This window comes from Leptidea sinapis, chromosome 6 (genome assembly GCF_905404315.1).
Source record: "Leptidea sinapis chromosome 6, ilLepSina1.1, whole genome shotgun sequence".
Lineage (NCBI taxonomy): Eukaryota > Metazoa > Arthropoda > Insecta > Lepidoptera > Pieridae > Leptidea > Leptidea sinapis.
The window spans coordinates 6,100,312-6,120,113 of NC_066270.1; the positions used below are offsets into that span (position 1 = coordinate 6,100,312).

General features: G+C 36.4%; 1 protein-coding gene across 10 annotated transcripts in view; it reads right to left on the reverse strand.

Annotated features, from left to right (window-relative positions):
* Window positions 1-744: 744 nt before the first annotated feature.
* LOC126964789 (AMP deaminase 2) overlaps window positions 745-19,802 on the reverse strand; it is a 62,224-nt gene continuing 43,166 nt past the window's right edge. For 8 of the 10 annotated variants that reach the window (XM_050808043.1, XM_050808045.1, XM_050808047.1 and 5 more), the window contains 15 exons: window positions 18,843-19,008; window positions 18,108-18,294; window positions 16,385-16,595; window positions 15,933-16,058; window positions 15,430-15,523; window positions 14,648-14,752; window positions 12,715-12,846; window positions 11,813-11,976; window positions 10,521-10,644; window positions 9,291-9,457; window positions 7,777-7,897; window positions 7,470-7,643; window positions 7,019-7,129; window positions 6,724-6,861; window positions 745-968 (listed from right to left, as the gene is read on the reverse strand). In XM_050808043.1, the coding sequence (XP_050664000.1) occupies window positions 861-968; window positions 6,724-6,861; window positions 7,019-7,129; window positions 7,470-7,643; window positions 7,777-7,897; window positions 9,291-9,457; window positions 10,521-10,644; window positions 11,813-11,976; window positions 12,715-12,846; window positions 14,648-14,752; window positions 15,430-15,523; window positions 15,933-16,058; window positions 16,385-16,595; window positions 18,108-18,294; window positions 18,843-19,008 (2,128 nt within the window). In that variant the 3' untranslated portion in view covers window positions 745-860. Of the gene's footprint in view, window positions 969-1,718; window positions 1,753-4,707; window positions 6,383-6,723; window positions 6,862-7,018; window positions 7,130-7,469; window positions 7,644-7,776; window positions 7,898-9,290; window positions 9,458-10,520; window positions 10,645-11,812; window positions 11,977-12,714; window positions 12,847-14,647; window positions 14,753-15,429; window positions 15,524-15,932; window positions 16,059-16,384; window positions 16,596-18,107; window positions 18,295-18,842; window positions 19,009-19,802 lie in introns of those variants that run through there. The other 2 variants (XM_050808051.1, XM_050808052.1) reach the window with 2 other exon arrangements.

Below are 19,802 nucleotides of genomic sequence, written 5' to 3' on the forward strand. Positions count from 1 at the left end.
TATTACTGCTTCACGGCAGAAATAGGCGCTGTTGTGGTATCCATAATCCAGCCGGCATGCTGTGCAAAGGAGCCTCCCACTGGTGAACATAAATGACTTTCTTAATGATACCACAGATCGAGAATGTAGCGACCGCAGTTAGGCTATTAAATAATAAGAAGTTCTTGCGACCGATCTTCTCAGGTCTGAGGCATTCATTTCCAAATGCATAGTAGTTTTTGACTTTCAATAAGTGATTTCATATCCTATTTTTTAAACATTTGAATTTGTCCAATTAAGAAGAGTCTAGTTTACATGTTTACCTCTAAAAACCCTATTTGTCTTATCAAATCAAAATCACTTCATTCATGTAGGTCACGCAAATAATACTTATGAAAGTAAAAAAAAATTGTTTTTGAATCTACTGCTACTTCGTTAAGGGTTGAGCTAATGAGAAGAAGTAGCAAGAAACTCATTGGCACTCTTTTAAATCAGGATTTACATTTTCATCGTTTTACAAATCATTTCAATTACAATATAATATGTAAACCAACATACTCAAACGTCAAAAATTCAATGCCTTATTATCATTTAATGCCTCAGTAGGGGAATTTTCCTGGATCTGGAAAACTCGAGCTATTGCCATTTCCACGGTCATTTGGGAAAAGCCAAAGTGGCTTTTCGGCAAATCGGCAATCCTTCAAGCCTACATACATAACTTAAATAAATGGTATAAAATAATATGAAAAAACATACTAAAGACAATTTTTTTTCATAACATTTATTTAATAATAATATAATGTAAAAATATATGATAATAGGTACATATGTTTTACAAGTATACAGCACAAACTAATACATATTTGTTTAAGTAATAAAACTCACACTAAGGAAGGTCGCTTAAGGCTAACGATAGGCGTTTTAAAGTTAGGCGGTGGTGGGGTTACGGGTGGCACTATTGGAGACAACTGGCTGTGTGCGAGCCGCGCCTGAAATATATGGCATGCCAACATAATAATTAAAAAACTGATTGTATTTAGTGAGTTTATACATTATAATTATATTGATAGGCACCATTAATATGAAAACATGCTTAATCAAAAAGTTAAATGGGTTAATAAGGAATTTGTATGAGTTTTACCACAACAGACAAAGTTAAATGATTATATAAAATGCAAATAATCAGTACATGAGGCCAAAGTTGTTACATTGATATGGTTTGTTATAGAGAAAATATAACTGTTATCCAAAAGTGCAAAAAATAATATAATGACCGAACTATTTGACATGAGACTGAATGATCAAATGATATTATAAAATGCGAAAATTTCGTATGATAAACAGATAGACAACATTAAGTACCTACCGGTCTGCATTTAGCGAAAGGTTAATAAACATGGGTGTTGTGTTTTATTATAAAAATACTTAATTGTTATTGTCAATTCTAAATATATAGCTATAAACACAAACTCTGAATATCGCCCTTCAAATTTTGATAGAGTAAAAGGAAACCCATGCCATTCTCAAGTTAGATAATAAAATTATTATTCCGTCAAAATTATACAAACCCTAAAATTAATAAAAAAATAGGGTCAGCATCTTTCCAATTTCAAAATTATAAAATATTGAATAAATAAGTACCTTGTTGTTAAAAAATTGCTTTGTACTGAGAAAATTTTAATATAATTTGTTTAAATTTCCAAAATTGTATAAGTTTGACTTTTTTATAAGAAGAATACCTTAGTATTGAATAGGAGTTCCGCTCCGCTTTATCTATTGAATAAAACATATCGAGGCTGTCAGTATTTTGCTTTATATATATAGATATATGTATGTTTAAAGATATGTTTATACGTATTTATGTATGTTTAAGTAAGTATATTGTATTAAATATATCGTTGTCTAGCAACCCATAACACAGGCTATATATGCCTAATTTGGCGCAAGATAATTTGTGTAAAAAGTGTGTCAATATTATTATCATATATGTTGACTACAACTTTCTTTATAATATAGCGGGTAGTTTATTAAAAACATACTATTTGAGATGAATGTTTGACAGAATGTAATTTTATGATCGTTGGCGTGACAGTAGAACAACTGGAATATTTTATAAATTATATGTGGAAGTTTGTGTATGAGAAATCAGGAAAAAAAGTAAACCAAAACCAGCATAAACTTTGCATCAAGGCACGTTTAGATTTGTAGCGTTTTGGTTACGCTTATTAATGGTAGTGAAGGTTGAAGGAATGAGGCAAGAATGAAAGCAGTAGAAATTATAGCTTTGCGTAAAATAATTGGAGTTAATTTGAAAGACAGATTACGAATCAGTGACATATAGGAGCAAATTTGAGTAAAAGAAGAGGCAGCGATAGTAATTAAATAAGTAAGAAGATTTCTCCTTTCCTATCAACTAAATTCATTCCAACTCAGTTGGGTTTCGGCTGCAAAAGTGGTTGCATGGCTGCAGTCCACGCTGCGCGAACTTTTTTGGAGAGGAACTCTGGTGATGTCTTTCTAAAATTAGATGTGAAAAATGCTTTTAACTCTGTTGATAGGGGAGCTCTGCTGAGAGAAGTTAAAAATTCAATTCCTTCAATCTATCATTATATTTGGCAATGTTATAGAAAACCATCCAAATTATTATTCAAAAATCATAATATTTGGTCTTCCGTTGGCTGTCAGCAGGGCGACCCTCTTGGTCGCAATATTTAGCCCTGCCATTCATTCCGCCATAACAAAACTAAAATAAAAATTTAATGTTTGGTACTTGGATGATCGTACTTTGGGTGCTGAAGTGGACTCTGTTTTAGATGATTTGAAAGTTGTAATAGAAAGTTTTAGCTCAATCAGCCTTGAGTTAAATTTTTCGAAATGCGAGCTTTTTATCGGCGAAAATTTCCAAATTTCAGACCGGGTTGATATTACCAATAAAGTTAATGTTCTGGCCCCCAATATTAAATTTTGGATAAGAATTCACTTCACCTTCTTGGAGCTCCATTATTTCCTATTTAAATTCCAACGATGTTAAACGATCACATTAAAAAATTTAATAACGTTTCGGACAGATTATTGAAAATTAATTCTCATATGGCCTTAACTATTATTCGGTCTTGTTTATTTGTTCCAAAATTTACGTACCTACCTCTTAAGGTCTAGCCCGTTATGGAAATTTCCAAATTTGCTTGATGTGATTGATATTTCACTTAAAAATATTTTAGAAACCGTTTTGAATTGCGCGTTTACAGATCGTGCATGGTCTCAAGCCTCTTTACCGATACGGTTTGGTGGTTTGGGTAATCGCAAAGTTTCGGGCGTTGCCTTACCAGCATTACTATCTTCAGTTCATAGTGCGCAGCCTTTGGTTACTACAATTGTAAATCATGTACCAGGTAACTCAGAGATTGTGTATTTGAACGAAGCTAACAATGCTTGGCTAAATATTGCAAATATTCAAAATTTTCCAGACGGTTTAAAGTGTCAAAAAGCATGGGACGCACTTCTTTGTAAGTCAGCCTTTGATGATCTTTTGATCTCATCTACTGACATAACAGATCGTGCTCGTCTTTTGGCCGTGACACAAAATGAGTCGGGCTTTTGGTTACAAGCCTTGCCTTCTGCGCCGATTGGAACGCTACTTGACAATATGACATTGTCAATATGCGTATCACTCCGGCTAGGTATAAAACTGAATGAACCACATCAGTGTAGATGTGGCGTTCAGGTAGGTGCTCTTGGACGCCACGGGTTATCCTGCCTAAAATCGGCAGGCCGTATCAGTCGTCACGCCGGCATTAATGAAGTCATCCGCAGGGCATTTGCCGCTCTTAATATACCAGCTGTTTTAGAGCCAAATGGTATTACCCGCCGCGATGGCAAGCGTCCTGATGGAATGACGCTGGTGCCTTGGGCACGGGGAAGGGCGCTGGTGTGGGACGCTACTTACGTCGACACTCTGGCTCCTTCTCATGTCCAAGTTACGTCAGTTGGTGCTGGGGCTGCTGCTTCGACTGCCGAAGACAGCAAGCGTCGCAAATATGTTGGTCTCAGTGAGTCATACATCTTTGAGCCGTTTGGTGTCGAGACACTTGGCCCGTGGGGCCCAGAGGCGCGGAGAATGTTCAAAATACTATCTTCGCGCCTCAATAAGACTACTGGAAACCCAAGCGCTGGCAGTTATTTCGGTCAACGGATCAGCCTTGCTATACAACGCGGTAATGCTGCCAGTATTCTTGGTACGCTTCCACGTAATGATAGTTTTAATTTTATGTAATCGTAGAATTGTTAATATAGTTATAAGATTTGTTTTCGTTTGAATAATAAATATCCGTTGTATACAAGTAAGAAGATTATGTAAAAGTTTGATGATAAAGAAAAAACGGATTAAAATAGATATACTGCGATATATCGTGCTAGAAGTACATGCTACGATCAGGTCGGCGATGTATTGAAAAGGGGAAGGTAATCAAGATTACCAAGAATAAGAGAGCAAGTATGAAAGTTTTTATGATAGAAGAAACCAGGCAAGTATATCAGGACCGTGACAAATGGATATCTCTATCTACCCCTCTGGAACATTGTTTAAGATCAGAAATAATAATTTCTGCAGAAAATGTAGGGAAACAGCAGAAACCTATACGTCACTGACCACTCCTTATCTCAATGAGTGTAAAATTTGAAAGCAATATTAGCCCTGTATGTTACCAACTTGAATATAAAAAACTCATATCCAAGGAGCACGTTTATTTTTAACTTTTTATCATTATAAATATAGCGTATAAAAATTATACTTTAACGTATCAGATAGAAATGTTATAATATTATGTATCTAATATGTACCATGGGGATACCAAACTGTAATAAAAAATTCATAGATGAATATTGGGTAAGACACCATATTTTAACAGAAGAGTAGAGACATGATTACTGCACTACATCGAACTAACGTCTACATTTTAGCTTTGAGGTGAATGCTGAGGAAAAATCCAGGTTACTTTTATTGGCTAATCAACCCAGTACTGTAAACTGTAAAGAATGCATATTTGCTTATATAAATTGATAATACGCATCTGTTTAATGCCTGTCGATATCCAATTTACTACAGTTTTAATAGAACTGTTACCAAATAATGTTTTTTCTATGTATAGAAGCAATACCTTGTGCTCAACATTTACCTCAAGGAAAACACGTTAAAGATTAAAAGAATAACTAATAGATTTAGTCATAATGATTGAAGCAAAAACACAGAAAGTCAACAATCACACGGTAAAAACATTTTATAACAAGTTACTAATGGTATAAACAACATCAAACACAAAAGAAGTATTTTCTAGAAGTTATCTTAAATTATCACTTATTTACTTCGAGTGGATCACAAAATTAAAAAAAAATTAAACCATTCAGATCAAGAGACTTGAAGACCTTTTCGACAACAAAAAAGTCATACATAAGGGTTAGTCATACTCTCATTTACAGATCGGATGCAAAACTAAGATCATTACAATATATGTAAACTTCTAGGAAATAAATCCTAATTATAAATACAAATAAAAGCATGTTATATGTTAAACATACTAAGAAATAATCGTGCGTACAATGCACATTAAACGTTCATGGTATTCATCCAAACATCATCTAATATTAAATTCGTTTTTAACATCATAATTCAGACAAATATGATTATTAAAAAAAATTATTATCGCGGATCGTAGACATTTTTAATATTAAGGGTTCCTACGATATTTTAATATTTTATACTTGAATCCAAAGATCCCAATGCAATTGAATAGATGAATGGCTTCATGTATATAAATTAGTATTGTAGGCATCCGTACTATTAATAATGTAAAATAATAACGTTAGAAGTTAACTTCAATAAGCACCTAATATTATATTCGCATTTGGAGGCACTTAGTTACTAAGAGAAAATTCTTACAAATGATATATAAATATAAACACAAAAGACAACTTAATCAAAAAGAACCCTTTTAAGACGTTATAATTTGTACATTTTTGAAATGTTCATATACTTAAAAATGATTCAAATAAAAAATTATAATAAATTGGTTATAATTTAATTTATAAAAAAAAAGTGTGTAAAAACGATTTATCAAACAACATTTATAAAGTAATTTCCAAAAGCAAAAAAACCGCACAATCAATCCACATTAAATGTTATACTTATCACATTAAAAAGACACATTTGGGGCAATTGCAAGCTACAATCATGATATATATTAAGATCAAAGGAGCAGAAGTCAACATTTTGAGAGTTACGTTTAGTATAGTCAATATGAGGTCAACGATCAGGACGCTTAAGATCGTGTTGTCAATGTAATTTTTTATACAATTGGAGCATCCACTGTTCTGTTGGGGATGTTTATCTGCAAGCCGACATTCCATCCTGAAACGGACACCTCGCTTTTAAGCATTATGTAAATATGACCCACATGTCATGTGAACACAAACATCACAATACAAACGGAAAACTTGTTAGACACATTACACATACAAACACTAGTTGAAAGAATATGATAATATCATCCAAATAAAGAACTAAATGATAATACCTATTTATGATAAATAATTAATGGATTTATTAACTTTATGCAAAAAATTTAATGTTTCAATATAATTTAAAATGTATATAGAATATGTGTAAGTTCAGTATTTTAACATTATAAATATCAAAACCGGTACTATGACTTGATTATACACTTCATGTAACTCTATATTTATCCTTACCTTGAATATATTCGTAAGTTCATCCAGTAATGTCTCGTAACGGAACGAGATACGAATATCAGGCACGTTTGTACGAGTTATATCATTACCGGCAACACCCTCCTTCATGTAGTTAGAGCCGTGCCAATATTGTTTCATCTGAAACAAGCATATAACTTATGTTATTTTTAACAAAATTTCTGGAAAGGCAGTGTGTGGTTAGCTAATTGCGGACTGCGGTCCTCACTGACCTCATTATCACAATAGTAAAGCGCCTTTATACTTCATAATAGTACAGAATTGTTAAAATACTAACCTCGTGTGGGAAACCCGACATAAGCACAGAATTACGGGCCAACTCACACATGTCGCATGAACTCAGCTTCCAAACCTGAGCTGCAATGCTGTACTCTTCCATCAATGGTTCCTGTTAACATATTATTTTTATCAAATCTTAAGTATGTGAGAAAGTAATACAAATTCTAGTTACAAAAGGTGTTATAGAACCATAATGCAAATACAGCATGAATGTCCAGGGAATGTCCATCGCGCCTCAGAAGAACACAATAAGGACATTTTGTAATTTTTGGCGTACGGTATAAAAAATTGTGAAAATGGTAACAGAATAATTCAAGTTTTTTTGTTATTATTTGAAAAAAGACACTGTCAAATATTGTAAATATATATATTTGTTTTATTTCCAAAAGTATACATTTTTATAAATAAAGTAGAGCTAAATCTTAGAACATTATCATTAAAAATATTACCTTAGTGAAGTGGAATTGCAGCGGATCGTCCGTACTGAGGGTGATGCACAGTCCTCGCGCCAGGAACTCGGGCAGCGGATTGCGATGGTAGTTTAGGAACAGTGAGTTGTTGCTGAGCGGCGACATGGCAATATATATTTGTGCGAGGTAGTACAGGTATTGGAGAACTGGAACCTGCAATAATATATCTTGTATGAAAAAAGTAAATAAAATAACCAAAGTAAATGTTAATTAAATTATTATTGCTCGATGAAGGTACATAATAAATTATAATTTTAAAATATATGAAGGGTACAAAATAGCAAACCTTCCTGAGCAGTAATCCGTGGGAAATGTTCTCTGCTAACATGAACCCGCACACCAGATGTTGTACCGGACCCGCCTCGCCGCAGTGGGGACGAAGCACGAATGTGTTAAGGCCCTGTTCCCTAAACACAAATTGACTTGAATAGTTCTATCACATAGATCCAACAGAATACATTAAAATATATTCTTATTCGTATTTTTTATTTGGACTGCGAGGGAGTCGCCTACTTTCAGATGGTATTTAAATAATTGGTGCCGGAATTTTGCGGCAGTCCGAATCACGTAGATCCTTTAGTAAACTTCCCGTGGTAGACGTGATAGATTGCGAAAAATAAAAAAATTAAGCGACGGCTCTACGCAAAGTCAGAGGATCAATGCGTTTAGAGTATATGATCCCATTTCCACTAGTTCCGTCTTAGGAGGTTGAAAAGGTTCGATATGATACTGGGATGTACCAGAGCCGGGTTAGCGTGTGGCTTTAGCTGCATACTATAGACTTGTGTGTAGGCCGGTAAATCATTGTATTTATTCGCAAATATACGGTAGAATCTGTTATATTTCTTCACATTACTCTCGAATCCAAATTACATTGGGGCGCCATATTAAAGGGTTTGCTAATGGACTTAGTTCTACAGGATTCGCGGTAAAATAAATTAGACAATAAACTAACATAGATACAACGCGACTAGTTTAATTTAGTTAGTTTGATAGTATTATGTCGTTCGGTATATTGTTATGGGACAATGCCGCCGAAGTACAAGAGGCCGCTCTTTATAATCTAGGTTCTAAGGAATCATTAAGAGAAATTAAAAAAAAATATAAACATTATACGGTTGCCTTCTCAATGTATTCTTGATAATATTAGGTATGTATGTGCAAAGGGACATAAACATATTTTCTAGATACTGTGATAATCATAATATTGACACCAGGAATAAACAAGAACTTGTTATGCTTAATATAAATCGAGACAGTTAGACGTCTATTTTGGGGCGATGTATATGCTTTTCAAAGTCAAAGACAAATAAAGTTTATTCAATTAGGCTTAAACTAAGCGCTTTTGAATCGTCACTAAAAATATTTCATTTAAGTTACTGAATTTACCACATGTTCGGAAAAAGTCGAGCTCATGAGAAGAACATACAAGAAACTCAAGGAACACTCTTTTCAATCAATAGAGTATCTTACAATGGCTGTAATATACAAAAAAAAATGATTATGTAAGGTGCTGCATCCAATACACATATATAATAATATAAATTATCCTATATTGGATGCATCAACCTTCAGAGCTTGAATTCAATGTAGGTACAAATAATTTATTAACTATAACAGGTCGCTTTCACAACATGATCTGTTAAGACCACTAGGACCACCAGGTAATGGTTCCACTAACATAAATGACTTCTTAATGATGGCTCAAATTGGGAATTGATCGACGCCCTCAGTCCTTCTCAGGTCTGAGGCGAAAGGTGAATGCGAAGGTGGTCCACGAAAAACAACAACGGAACTCACTTCCTAAAGTGGTTGAGGACTGTCATGTTGGCATACATGTAGTACAAGTAGTAAGCGTACGGCGGGTTCTCTTCGTCATCCCACTGGGGCGGCGCGCGCACCTCGGGATCCAGTATCGGGTTTTCCGGTTTTGATTCGTCATCCACACTGTCGAACCCTATCACGTGCTGCAATTATGACATATTTATAAATTTCTCCTTTGTGGGGCGATGTATATGCTTTTACAACAAGATCCCAGAAAGTGTTCGAAACAAAAGTATTACGTTATTCAAACGAATTGTAACAAACGTTTGTTTGGTAAAGGTTACTATAACATAAATAACTTTCTCAATGATACCACATATTGGCAATGGAGCGATCGCCCTCAGGCTATTAAATAATAAGTTTTCAATGTACAATATTACTTTGTAAACATATTTTATTAAGGAAAACAAAATGCCCGCTGAGTTTGTTGCGCCCAATTTTCTCAGGTATGGGGCATTCGCTTTGGACACGGACTAGTAAAAAAATAAGGACTCCGTGTCTCCTTATATAACAGTGTAGCACCAAAACAAGCCGATTAACGTGAAAATAGATAGCCCCACGCACACATTTACACTACTACAGGCTTATAGGCGGCCATTATGAGAATTGTCATCGTCTGTGACAGATCAGTTTGCGTCTCAATAAAATATTTAAAAAATGCCGTCGTGCGTTGTGATAAAATGTAAAAACTATACTATATAAGTATTTGTGGCCATATATGATTATTTAAGGGAGAAAAAATTGTGTAACTAGTATCCCCCGTAACCGCACACAATAGCGTAACGGTGCTTCACTTGCTAATATCGCGGCGCGGAGTCCTTCTTTTTTTACACGTACGTCACATCCTATTTTGTATGAAAATATTTGAATTTGAATTAATTTAATTTGTGCATAAATTAATTAGCCATACGGATAGCTGCTTATAATTAATTAAACACCAAGAATTATTAACGTTGTAGTTAATTGAGTGGTAAGGCAATCACTATTCATATTCATAATCGACAGCATCCGAAAAGGATCGCAGAGTTCTGACAGAAGTTGCATGCTGCTTCTTATATAAAATCTATTATGTCTACATTTACTCGTAACATAAGATTAGACCAGATTTGAAATGAGTTTGGTTTGATTTTGAGATTTGTCTTGATTTCTTTAAGTATGGAAATTTCTACACTGACACAAATAAAAATATATAAAACCTTAACTCACAGTAAGAAACTTATGCAGCTCTAGATTGCTATTGGGATCTTTAGTGACCTCGAATAAGGGCAGGAAAATGTTGCTGAGGAACTCCTGGAAGTTGTTCATGATTTTGTTCGATTTGAAGATATCACTGAAATTAAGAATACATATTTAGAATAAATATGAATGATATAATTCTATCAATGAAATTGAAAATTGTATACTCTCTAATTCAGTAAGTTTTACGATAATCATTTTAAAACGCCATTTACAAAGATTTCTTCCGATCGAACACCAGAAATTGTGTTCGATAATATTAATGGTGATACATAATTATGCTTAGTTGAATTTTTTAAAAACATACATTGATTATCCGACATTGAATTATGCCTAATAATCAAGATTGGAAAAATTAAAAATAAACATATTTTATATAACTGAAATAACAGTGAACAGTAAAGTCACCTTGATTGATAAGACAGGTAAGGTCAAGAGAAACAGGAGGCCTACCATCATGTTTTAATTAGCCATTCAATTCCGATGTAATTCAGTTTAGGGACCTAAACTGAATCGATAAGATTCGTACCATGAAGTTGCCTATAACTTAACTGACGTTTGAATCGCTTTTCGAAGAATAAACGAATGAAAAATTTGTCTGTGGTCCGCGGTGTGATTCAACTGAAATATTATGACTGATTTATGTATGTTTTCACAATTTTGTAAAATTTATTAACAAAACAATTCTAGTCTCGCTAATAAAGTAAACGTAAAGTTCTTTTTTTGAATCGATCACTTCGACACATAAGCTATCCAATTTAGGTTAAAATGTTACCGCCTGGTACAAATGAATGAACGAACTAAAACAGTTTGCGATTAAATTTTCGACTTGATTTGACGTCAACCTAAATTCGATAGCTGTAATGACGCCGTGGTATGAAATAACAAAGCAGTTCATTTTAGGTCGTCAATTAAATCACAAAACCAGTTCATAGTAGGCCCACAGCTCTGCGTTTGGGTTGACAGAAATTTTTTGTGCCAATTTGAAGCGCCACTCGTGAGCGTCTAGAGAACTAATTTTGACGTTTGTTACTTATACTTCAAGAATCAACGTAATAAAGTAGACAATTTTTTTTGTAAATAGTTTCCCACCATCTATGTTGTCCACTAGGATGTCGTCACTAGTTTTAGTACCTTAGACACTCGCTATGGCCAACAGCGCCAAAATGGCGAATATCAAATCAAACAGGCACAAAAGCACTTTGACAGCTGCCAGTCCAGTGGTATATAGTAGAGGTCAGTGAGGTCAAAGCAGTACTTACTAAAGTCGCGGTATCTGTATGAGCCAGCGCACGTTGTTGGAGTGCACGTCATACTGGATGGCCCACTTGGCGAGTTTGGCCCACTCGGTCGGACTCTTGCCGTAGATGGACAGCCGTAGCTCTGCGTTCTGGTATTTACTCTCCTCTAGATCCGATGCTACTTCCTGAATAATTTATTATTCGACTGTATGTTACTGAATGAATTCAAATTCTTGTAGATTATTTTGACCACAATATTATTGTTTTTTTTAATAAATAAGGATACCAGTGAAGTTAATTTAATGATTACTGTTAATTTTTTTTTATGGAATAGGAGGACAAACGAGCGTACGGGTCACCTGGTGTTAAGTGATCACCGCCGCCCACATTCTCTTGCAACACCAGAGGAATCACAAGAGCGTTGCCGGCCTTTAAGGAAGGTGTACGCGCTTTTTTTGAAGGTACCCATGTCGTATTGTCCCGGAAACACCGCACAAGGAAGCTCATTCCATAGCTTTGTAGTACGAGGGAGAAAGCTCCTTGAAAACCGCACTGTAGAGAACCGCCACACATCCAGATGGTGGGGATGAAATCCTAACTTGTGGCGTGTCGTGCGAAGGTGGAATTCGGCGGCAGGAATCATAAAATATTATTTATCTTGTTAATAAATATTAAAATGATACTAGAAAATTTGGATTCCTCCACAGTGTGGTTTTCTAGGAATTTTTTTCCACATTTATCCAAATTCCAGGTCGATTCAAAATTATCAAATTACACCATCTTCAGCAAAGCTCCTATGAATCATCAATGATCAATGTGTTGGTATTGCGAGAGAATATGGGCTGTTTTACTAACAATCAAAATAGAAACAGAAGAAAAGAAAAACAAAATATCAAAAGAAAATAAACAAATATTACAATTACCTTAATAATCCTAGCGAAATATTTTCCGTTCATGTAGTTGTCAGTCTTCAGAAACACCTCCCGGAGCCTGCTCTCGCCGATTGGATTGTATTTGGCGTTGAATTTGTCGAAACGATGAAACGTGTTGCGGTCCTGTCGATAGTTACATTGCTATTAATTAAACAGCGGCAACTATACATTGGCAATACACCGCCTTTGACGGTGAAGGGTAACTTCCCATTAGCACTGCCTACAGCTAGACTGAGATTCGTGTGCGCAGAAGACGCCCATTTACAGTGTGCTTATAACACACATCAAATCGCTTCGCCTTCTACCCTCGGTTACTCTGGAAAATCTATTTCGAAATGACAGTCCAGTCTGTATTATCTATTACAATAATAAGGGTATATATTGGGGTTGGTAGATCAGCAGGAGCGTTGGGCTTTCCTTGTTCTTATCAACGCCACATGTGTTAACTAGTGGGAAGCTACTTTGCACAGAATGCGGGCTAGATTATAGGTAATACAAGGGCGCCTATTTCTACCATGAAGCAGTAATGTGTAATCATTATTGTGTTTCGGACTGAAGGGCGCCGTACCTAGTGATATTACTGGCCAAATGAGACTTAACATCTTATGACTCAAGGTGAAGAGCGCAATTGTAGTGGCGCTCAGAATATTCGGGTTTTTCAAGAATCCTGAATGGCACTACATTGTAATGGGCAGGGCGTATCAATTCCCATCAGCTGAACGTACCTAGTGCTCATCTCGACCCTTATTTTCATAAAAAAAATGAGGCAATAACTTGGTGATATTCAAGATAGATTGTAGATGTATCTAGATCTGGCACACAACAAAAACCGACATGTGGATGTTAATTCAACAATTACTATCCCGACTGCCGTAATCGCGGCAAAAACGGTCTTTATTCAGCATGTGTTGCGGGGTTTTTCAAGGAACTTTCTTCCACGAACCTACTACCATACTATGAATGAACTGCGCGCTGTTTCCAGGACGAAAGACATGTGTACCTTCACCTCTTAAGGCTGCTATCCCAAGAAATCACCAAAATAGCGCATAGGTGAAACCATTTCTTGGCGGTTTAAAGTTTATATATTTACAAAAAATAGTTATATATATAGCTACAGAATATGAGGAGAAAATTATTTTTTATTACATTTCTATTTTTATAGACAGTGCGAAAAAAAAATCACCAAAACACCCCTAACTTTTACAGTTGGAGACATGCTAAGCATTCGATCTAGATAAAAATTGAATGAAAATTTATTAATTGTATACGAATACTATTTAACATACCAATACTATTTTTGTCAAGAAAATTGTATTATGTTTATAATAAATTAAAAAGGCTTCTAATTCCGAATTAAAACTATGGCGATCTTGTACGGGAGAGGTAACCTAACTCCGCTCGATTCCTCAAGGCCGTTGGTTCAGTCCCCAGCCTTAACAACAGATAAATAATCGGAGTGGATAGGTAGACATTTGTCACTGCGTTTTCCATGAAAACATTGCACTTTTAAGATTATCATCAAGAATATTGATTTAAGCATAATTTTAACGCTATGGTTCTAAATAACGTTATAGTAAATTCTTATAAAAAGTATTTGAGTCTTATTTAAATTGTATTATCTTATATCATTGGTTAAATACCTTCGTCTTCAGAAACTGTGGTATTTTGGAAGATATTACGGAGCTTCCCGACGCTGCCCATCCGAGTGGGATTCGACGAGTGACAAATTTTCCGACTTTCCCGAAATTGGACCTGTTCAACTGGATTATTTGTCCAAGGTAGACGTACTCATCAACAATTTCGAGAGTACAGTACCCAACTGTTACGGGAGTAGGTACGACATGGGCATTAGACATGATCTTCGTCTTGTCCATGTTCATATATTGTAGTGAATCATTATATTAGCGATTTGGTGAATACGTACCGCGTGCACATCCAGCATGTCGACAGTGAGGTCGTACGTGCTCAAGTTCATGGACTGGAACACAGCCTTCAGCGTCATCGGGGTCCCTTTGTGCAGGGTCACCACCTGACACCAAACACTTATGAGATATCGATTAAAATACCTTCCAAAACGAGTAAAAACATGGTGTGCGTACAAAGTCCACATGTCACAAGTGAAACTTCTTTAGAAAACTAATTTTTAAGTCTCGTTTTTATCAATTATCCTAATCTGTTCTCTAAATCAAATGTTTTTTGTCAATATTAGAAATTAATAGATGTTCTACTGAGTCGCGGCCACGCGCTAAACCTGCACGATACAACGCTAGTAGGGAAGATGTTCAACTTTTTCGCATCTGCGCGCTAAACCTGCACGATACAAAGCTAGTGGGGAAGATGTCCTGCAACCTTCGAGAACCTCGGAGTCGATATCCATATTGTTGAAATCATTAAATTGCGCGGCGGCCATCTTGGATTTCAAAAATGATCCCAAATTCGTTCTGTGCACCCTCGAGAGCCTGGGATTCGATATCCATAATGTTGAAATCATAATATTGCGCGGCGGCAATCTTGATTGGAACAAGATGGCGCGTAACCGAAAATCGTGACTATTTACTGTACAATTTATCTCATACGTCGATAAAGAAGTTTCACTTCAAAAAATTAAGCGGCACCTTTACCAGACTATTACTAGACCTGAGACAATTTTACTATTTTAATATTTATTTGACATTTGAAATTAATTAACTACTAAGAATGTCGCACCTCGTCAGCGTGATTTTTCAATGTTTTCTTGATAAATCGCAGTAAATGCTTCTGGTTCATACACGACGCGGCGTGGATGTGAGTGTCCACTTTCCTGAAATAAATATATTTACATTAAGCTAACAAAATATATTTTATTTAGTTGGAAGCGTTGGATAGTTGTTTATAGAAATGTATTTAGATTTTTGAACGTAAAAATAAACACCTTTTGGTTTGCGCAGTTTTATATGGATATTAGGAAACATCTGAAAAACGAGAGATCGACCAAGACATTTACCGATTGAGAACTTGTTTGTAATAACGACTGTTAAACTTAACATTTAAATTAACACTCGTATAATATATAAGAATTGGCATTGTAATGTACCTTAAGCTTGCTTAAACCATTAATATTAAATAACTACCTGATATCACATTCCTCTGTCTCCACACTACAGTTACTGTTTTGCATTTGCCTATTTATGTACTGACAATATTGATTATTACGAGAAAACTTCACTTACCTAATATTGTAGAAGTCTCTATGAGGCACAGCCTTCTGCGAGGCTAGCTCTCGCAACTCGTTGAGCAAAACGTGCAGCTGGAACTTCGAAGACAGGTAGCTGAGCCGGCGGTAGCAGAACGACTTCCTGAAGTACAATTTTTGTATAAGAAGATGAAGATTACGCCCTTTATATCATATCTTGAGTTAAATTGTGTGAGCTATCTATTTCTGCCGTGAAGCAGTAATGTGTAAGCATTACTGGGCAAATGAGACTTAACATCTTATGTCTCAAGGTGACGAGCGCAGTTGTAGTGCCTCTTAGAATTGTTGGAATATTTTTAAGAATCCTGAGCGGCACTGCATTGTAATGGGCAGAGCGTATCAATATCATTACCTTCAGCTGTTCAGCTGAGCGTTATTAATACGCTTGTCGCTTATTTTCATAAAAAAAATATCTAGAGAGTTACATACAGCGGTCCGTCGGCGATCATGGTGCACATGACATTCATGTCCTGGATGTACTCCGGCAGCGTAACGTAGGGATAAGGCACGCACTGGCTGCAGGCGGCGTCCCGGTACACGTTGAACACGCCGCGGTCTGCGCGGATGGTGTAGTCCTTGGGCTCCGGCATGTGGCATTCCCACGGGTCCTTGTCTTTGAATGGCGGGTGGACTATGTGGTCTAGAAGGATAATGGTAGAGTTAACAATGATGTAATAATAAAACAATTAAATGTAATTAATTTCTATTTTTTTATAGACGTGTTACTTTTTAAGGTTGCCAACCACAGACTAGTAAAAAAAGAAGAACTCCGAGCCGTGATATTAGCAAGTGAAGCACCTTTATGCTAGTGTGTGTGCGGTTACGGGGTATAACAGTAACACAATTTTTTCCCTTAAATAATCATATATCGCTAAATACCTTTATATTATTGCTTTTACACTTTTTTACAACGCACGACGGCATTTTAAAATATTTTATTGCGACGCAAACTGATCTGTTACATCTCATAATGGCGGCCGATCGGCTTGTATTAGTGTAAGTGTATGCGTGGGGCTATGTATTTACACGTTTACCGGCTTGTTTTGGTGCCTCACTGTTATGTAAGGTGACATGGAGTCCTTTAATTTTTTACTCGTCCGTGGTTGCCAGCCTAGCGAAATTCTCTACTAAAAAATCGATTCACTCGAATGTATCAAACGTGCAGTCATTGATAGTCTGACAGATGACGGCTAGAATCTTGTAAAAAGTGGGGATAGCCGAAATCACTGCGTTTTAAGCAAATTTTCGCTTTCAAACTTAGCCGGATTATATTTCTGCGCCAATCGCCATACTGTAATTACCAATATTTGATGAGACTGCGATACGTGACACTGGATAGGTAGCTGAGATGTTAATATCCCTTATTTAAATTTATTTGTTCATCATAACAAGACAATCACAAAAGAAAATTACTTTGAACTTGATTAACGTCAAATATTCATTTTAGATTTTACCTGCGTAGTCTGCCAGGGCTTATCATTACAACAGCCATCTTCAACCTTACACAGAATGGGCGAGTAGGGATTACTTTGCGGTGAAGAACAGGCTGAAAGTGATTACTGAAGATCATAGACATCATATATTTCAAGGAACAGCACTTCCCGGTCATTTTTAATTATAACAGCATAAAAGGTGCAATAATAAAAGGTGGTGATGACATAGGGAACGCAGACGTGGTCGCTAACTATGGGCCTTATGAGGAAGCTCACTGTCGCTCAGCGGACAATGGAGAGGGCTATGCTTGGAGTTTCTCTGCGAGATCGAATCAGAAATGAGGAGATCCGAAGGAGAACCAGTCACTGACATAGCCAAAATGATTGCGAAACTGAAGTGGCAGTGGGCAGGGCACATAGCTCGGAGGTCAGATGGCCGTTGGGGCGGTAAGGTCCTCAAATGGCGACCACGTACCAGAAGGCGTAGTGTTGGTAGGCTCCACAAGATGGACCGACGTTCTGGTCAAGATCGACGGAGTAGGTTGGATGAGGGTAGCGAAGGACCGATCGTGGGGATATTTTGGGGACGCCTTTGTCCAGCAGTGGACGTCTTCCAGCTGAAATGATGATGATGATGAAAAGGCGCAAAGATCCCAACTACGTCTCCTACCTGAGATGCCTACTCTTAAGTTTAAATTAATGAAAATCAAAAGTCTCACCAGCAATGTGATTATTGGGAACGCTCACACAGGGAGTATGATTATTAGCGTTGTCCGGATCCATAGTCCTCAGGAACCTGGCGGTAATGTTCTCGAAATTCTGGCTGGACATCTTCATGTATCTCTTGCGGATTTCCAGCGCCTGCACTAAGTAGGATGACGCCTGCTGCAGATCTTCAAGTGGTACCTGACCGAATGAGAAAACTTTAGCTTTTTTTTAAAGTTATTTAATATTAAGATATAGGTACTGGAGCTGATGTCCGACACTTATATAATATTTAGCCATAGATTCCCGATATTCTTAGTCCTAATATAGGATATTGAAAAAAAAGGATATGCTTTGCCGTGTAAACACAGAGGTGCAAGCTTCAGAAGTTCCAGTTACCTTGTCAGTTTAGACTGACCAATTTTAGTTTTTTTATTACGACGAGAAGCGGTATATTAGACTCTTGGATGATTTGAAGATATACTACAGGCGGTAGCGATACCAGAACGCCATTGTCGCGTTCCAATAAATGTTTTATACCTATTCATTACCAGTTGCAGTAACCATAAAAGTAGGCGATAGCCTGGATATACAACAGATTAACACACGCAGCAAATCCACTAGGACGCCAGAAGACTCAGCCTTTGCGCGGATTCAGGTTGGCTGCAGTAAAATAGTTAAAATTTCGCACTTATGACCAAGAGTAAAATATAGATTCTAATGTTCTATAATCTCCGGGCTTCACTTACCCCCGAAGTGTCCTCCCCGCTGATAGCCACTCGCTGGAAGTGCGGCAGAATGATGTCCATGTCGTCATCATCAGGTCGCAGCCGCGCTGCCTCCTCAAACACGGATGCTGCACCACCGGCCTCGCTGCCCGCGAAGGACCGCGCGGATTGACTGCATTCTGCAGCTCTGTTGTGCACATATCATTTGTTACTAGCTGTGCTCGACGGATTGCCACACAAATGTTGAAAAAAGACAGATAGGTGTTTGTCAGGTGACCAAGTTTTTAAATTACTAATTTTCAATATAAGATGTGTTATTGGGGCTTATTATATTATATAATTTACCTACTATTGTATACATTCTGTTTCTCTCGCACGCAAGAGTTGACCTCTCACGTTCCTTGCGAGCGCTCTTTCCAACTGAGCCAACCGTTCGATTGACGTATCTTTTATAAAATCTTGTATGCTTTGCTCAACTCTCAGGTTGTGGCTTCATGTACAGGATCTACTTTACAGTTGATAACCTGCTCAACCCCAATATTTGCATATTAGGAAATTGAGATGTCGCTCTAGCAAATATAAATAATTTGTTATGTTTCTTCTTCTATAGGTTCGTTGTATATTATGTATGTTTCAGCTAGCAAGGACTCCTAGCGCTTCTGGGCGAAAGGTAGCTTTAATAGCCTTTAGATAGTTCCAGAGCGTAAATGCGTTCAACAAACTAACAAAACTTTTATTATAATTATTACTACTAAAATCAATAACCATTCAAGACTACTTTAACTATATATTATCCAATTTCGTTTCTAATTCTAAAATACAAACTACACTGGCCTGCAAAAGTAAGTATCAAACTTTTCAAATTATTTTTTTTTCTTAACTATAGAAGGTAGAGATTTAAGATTAAAAACGTTTTGTTGCAAATTTTATAGGCTTTAATTGTACCTAACTAAAATTATACATTAGTAACATTTTTAACTT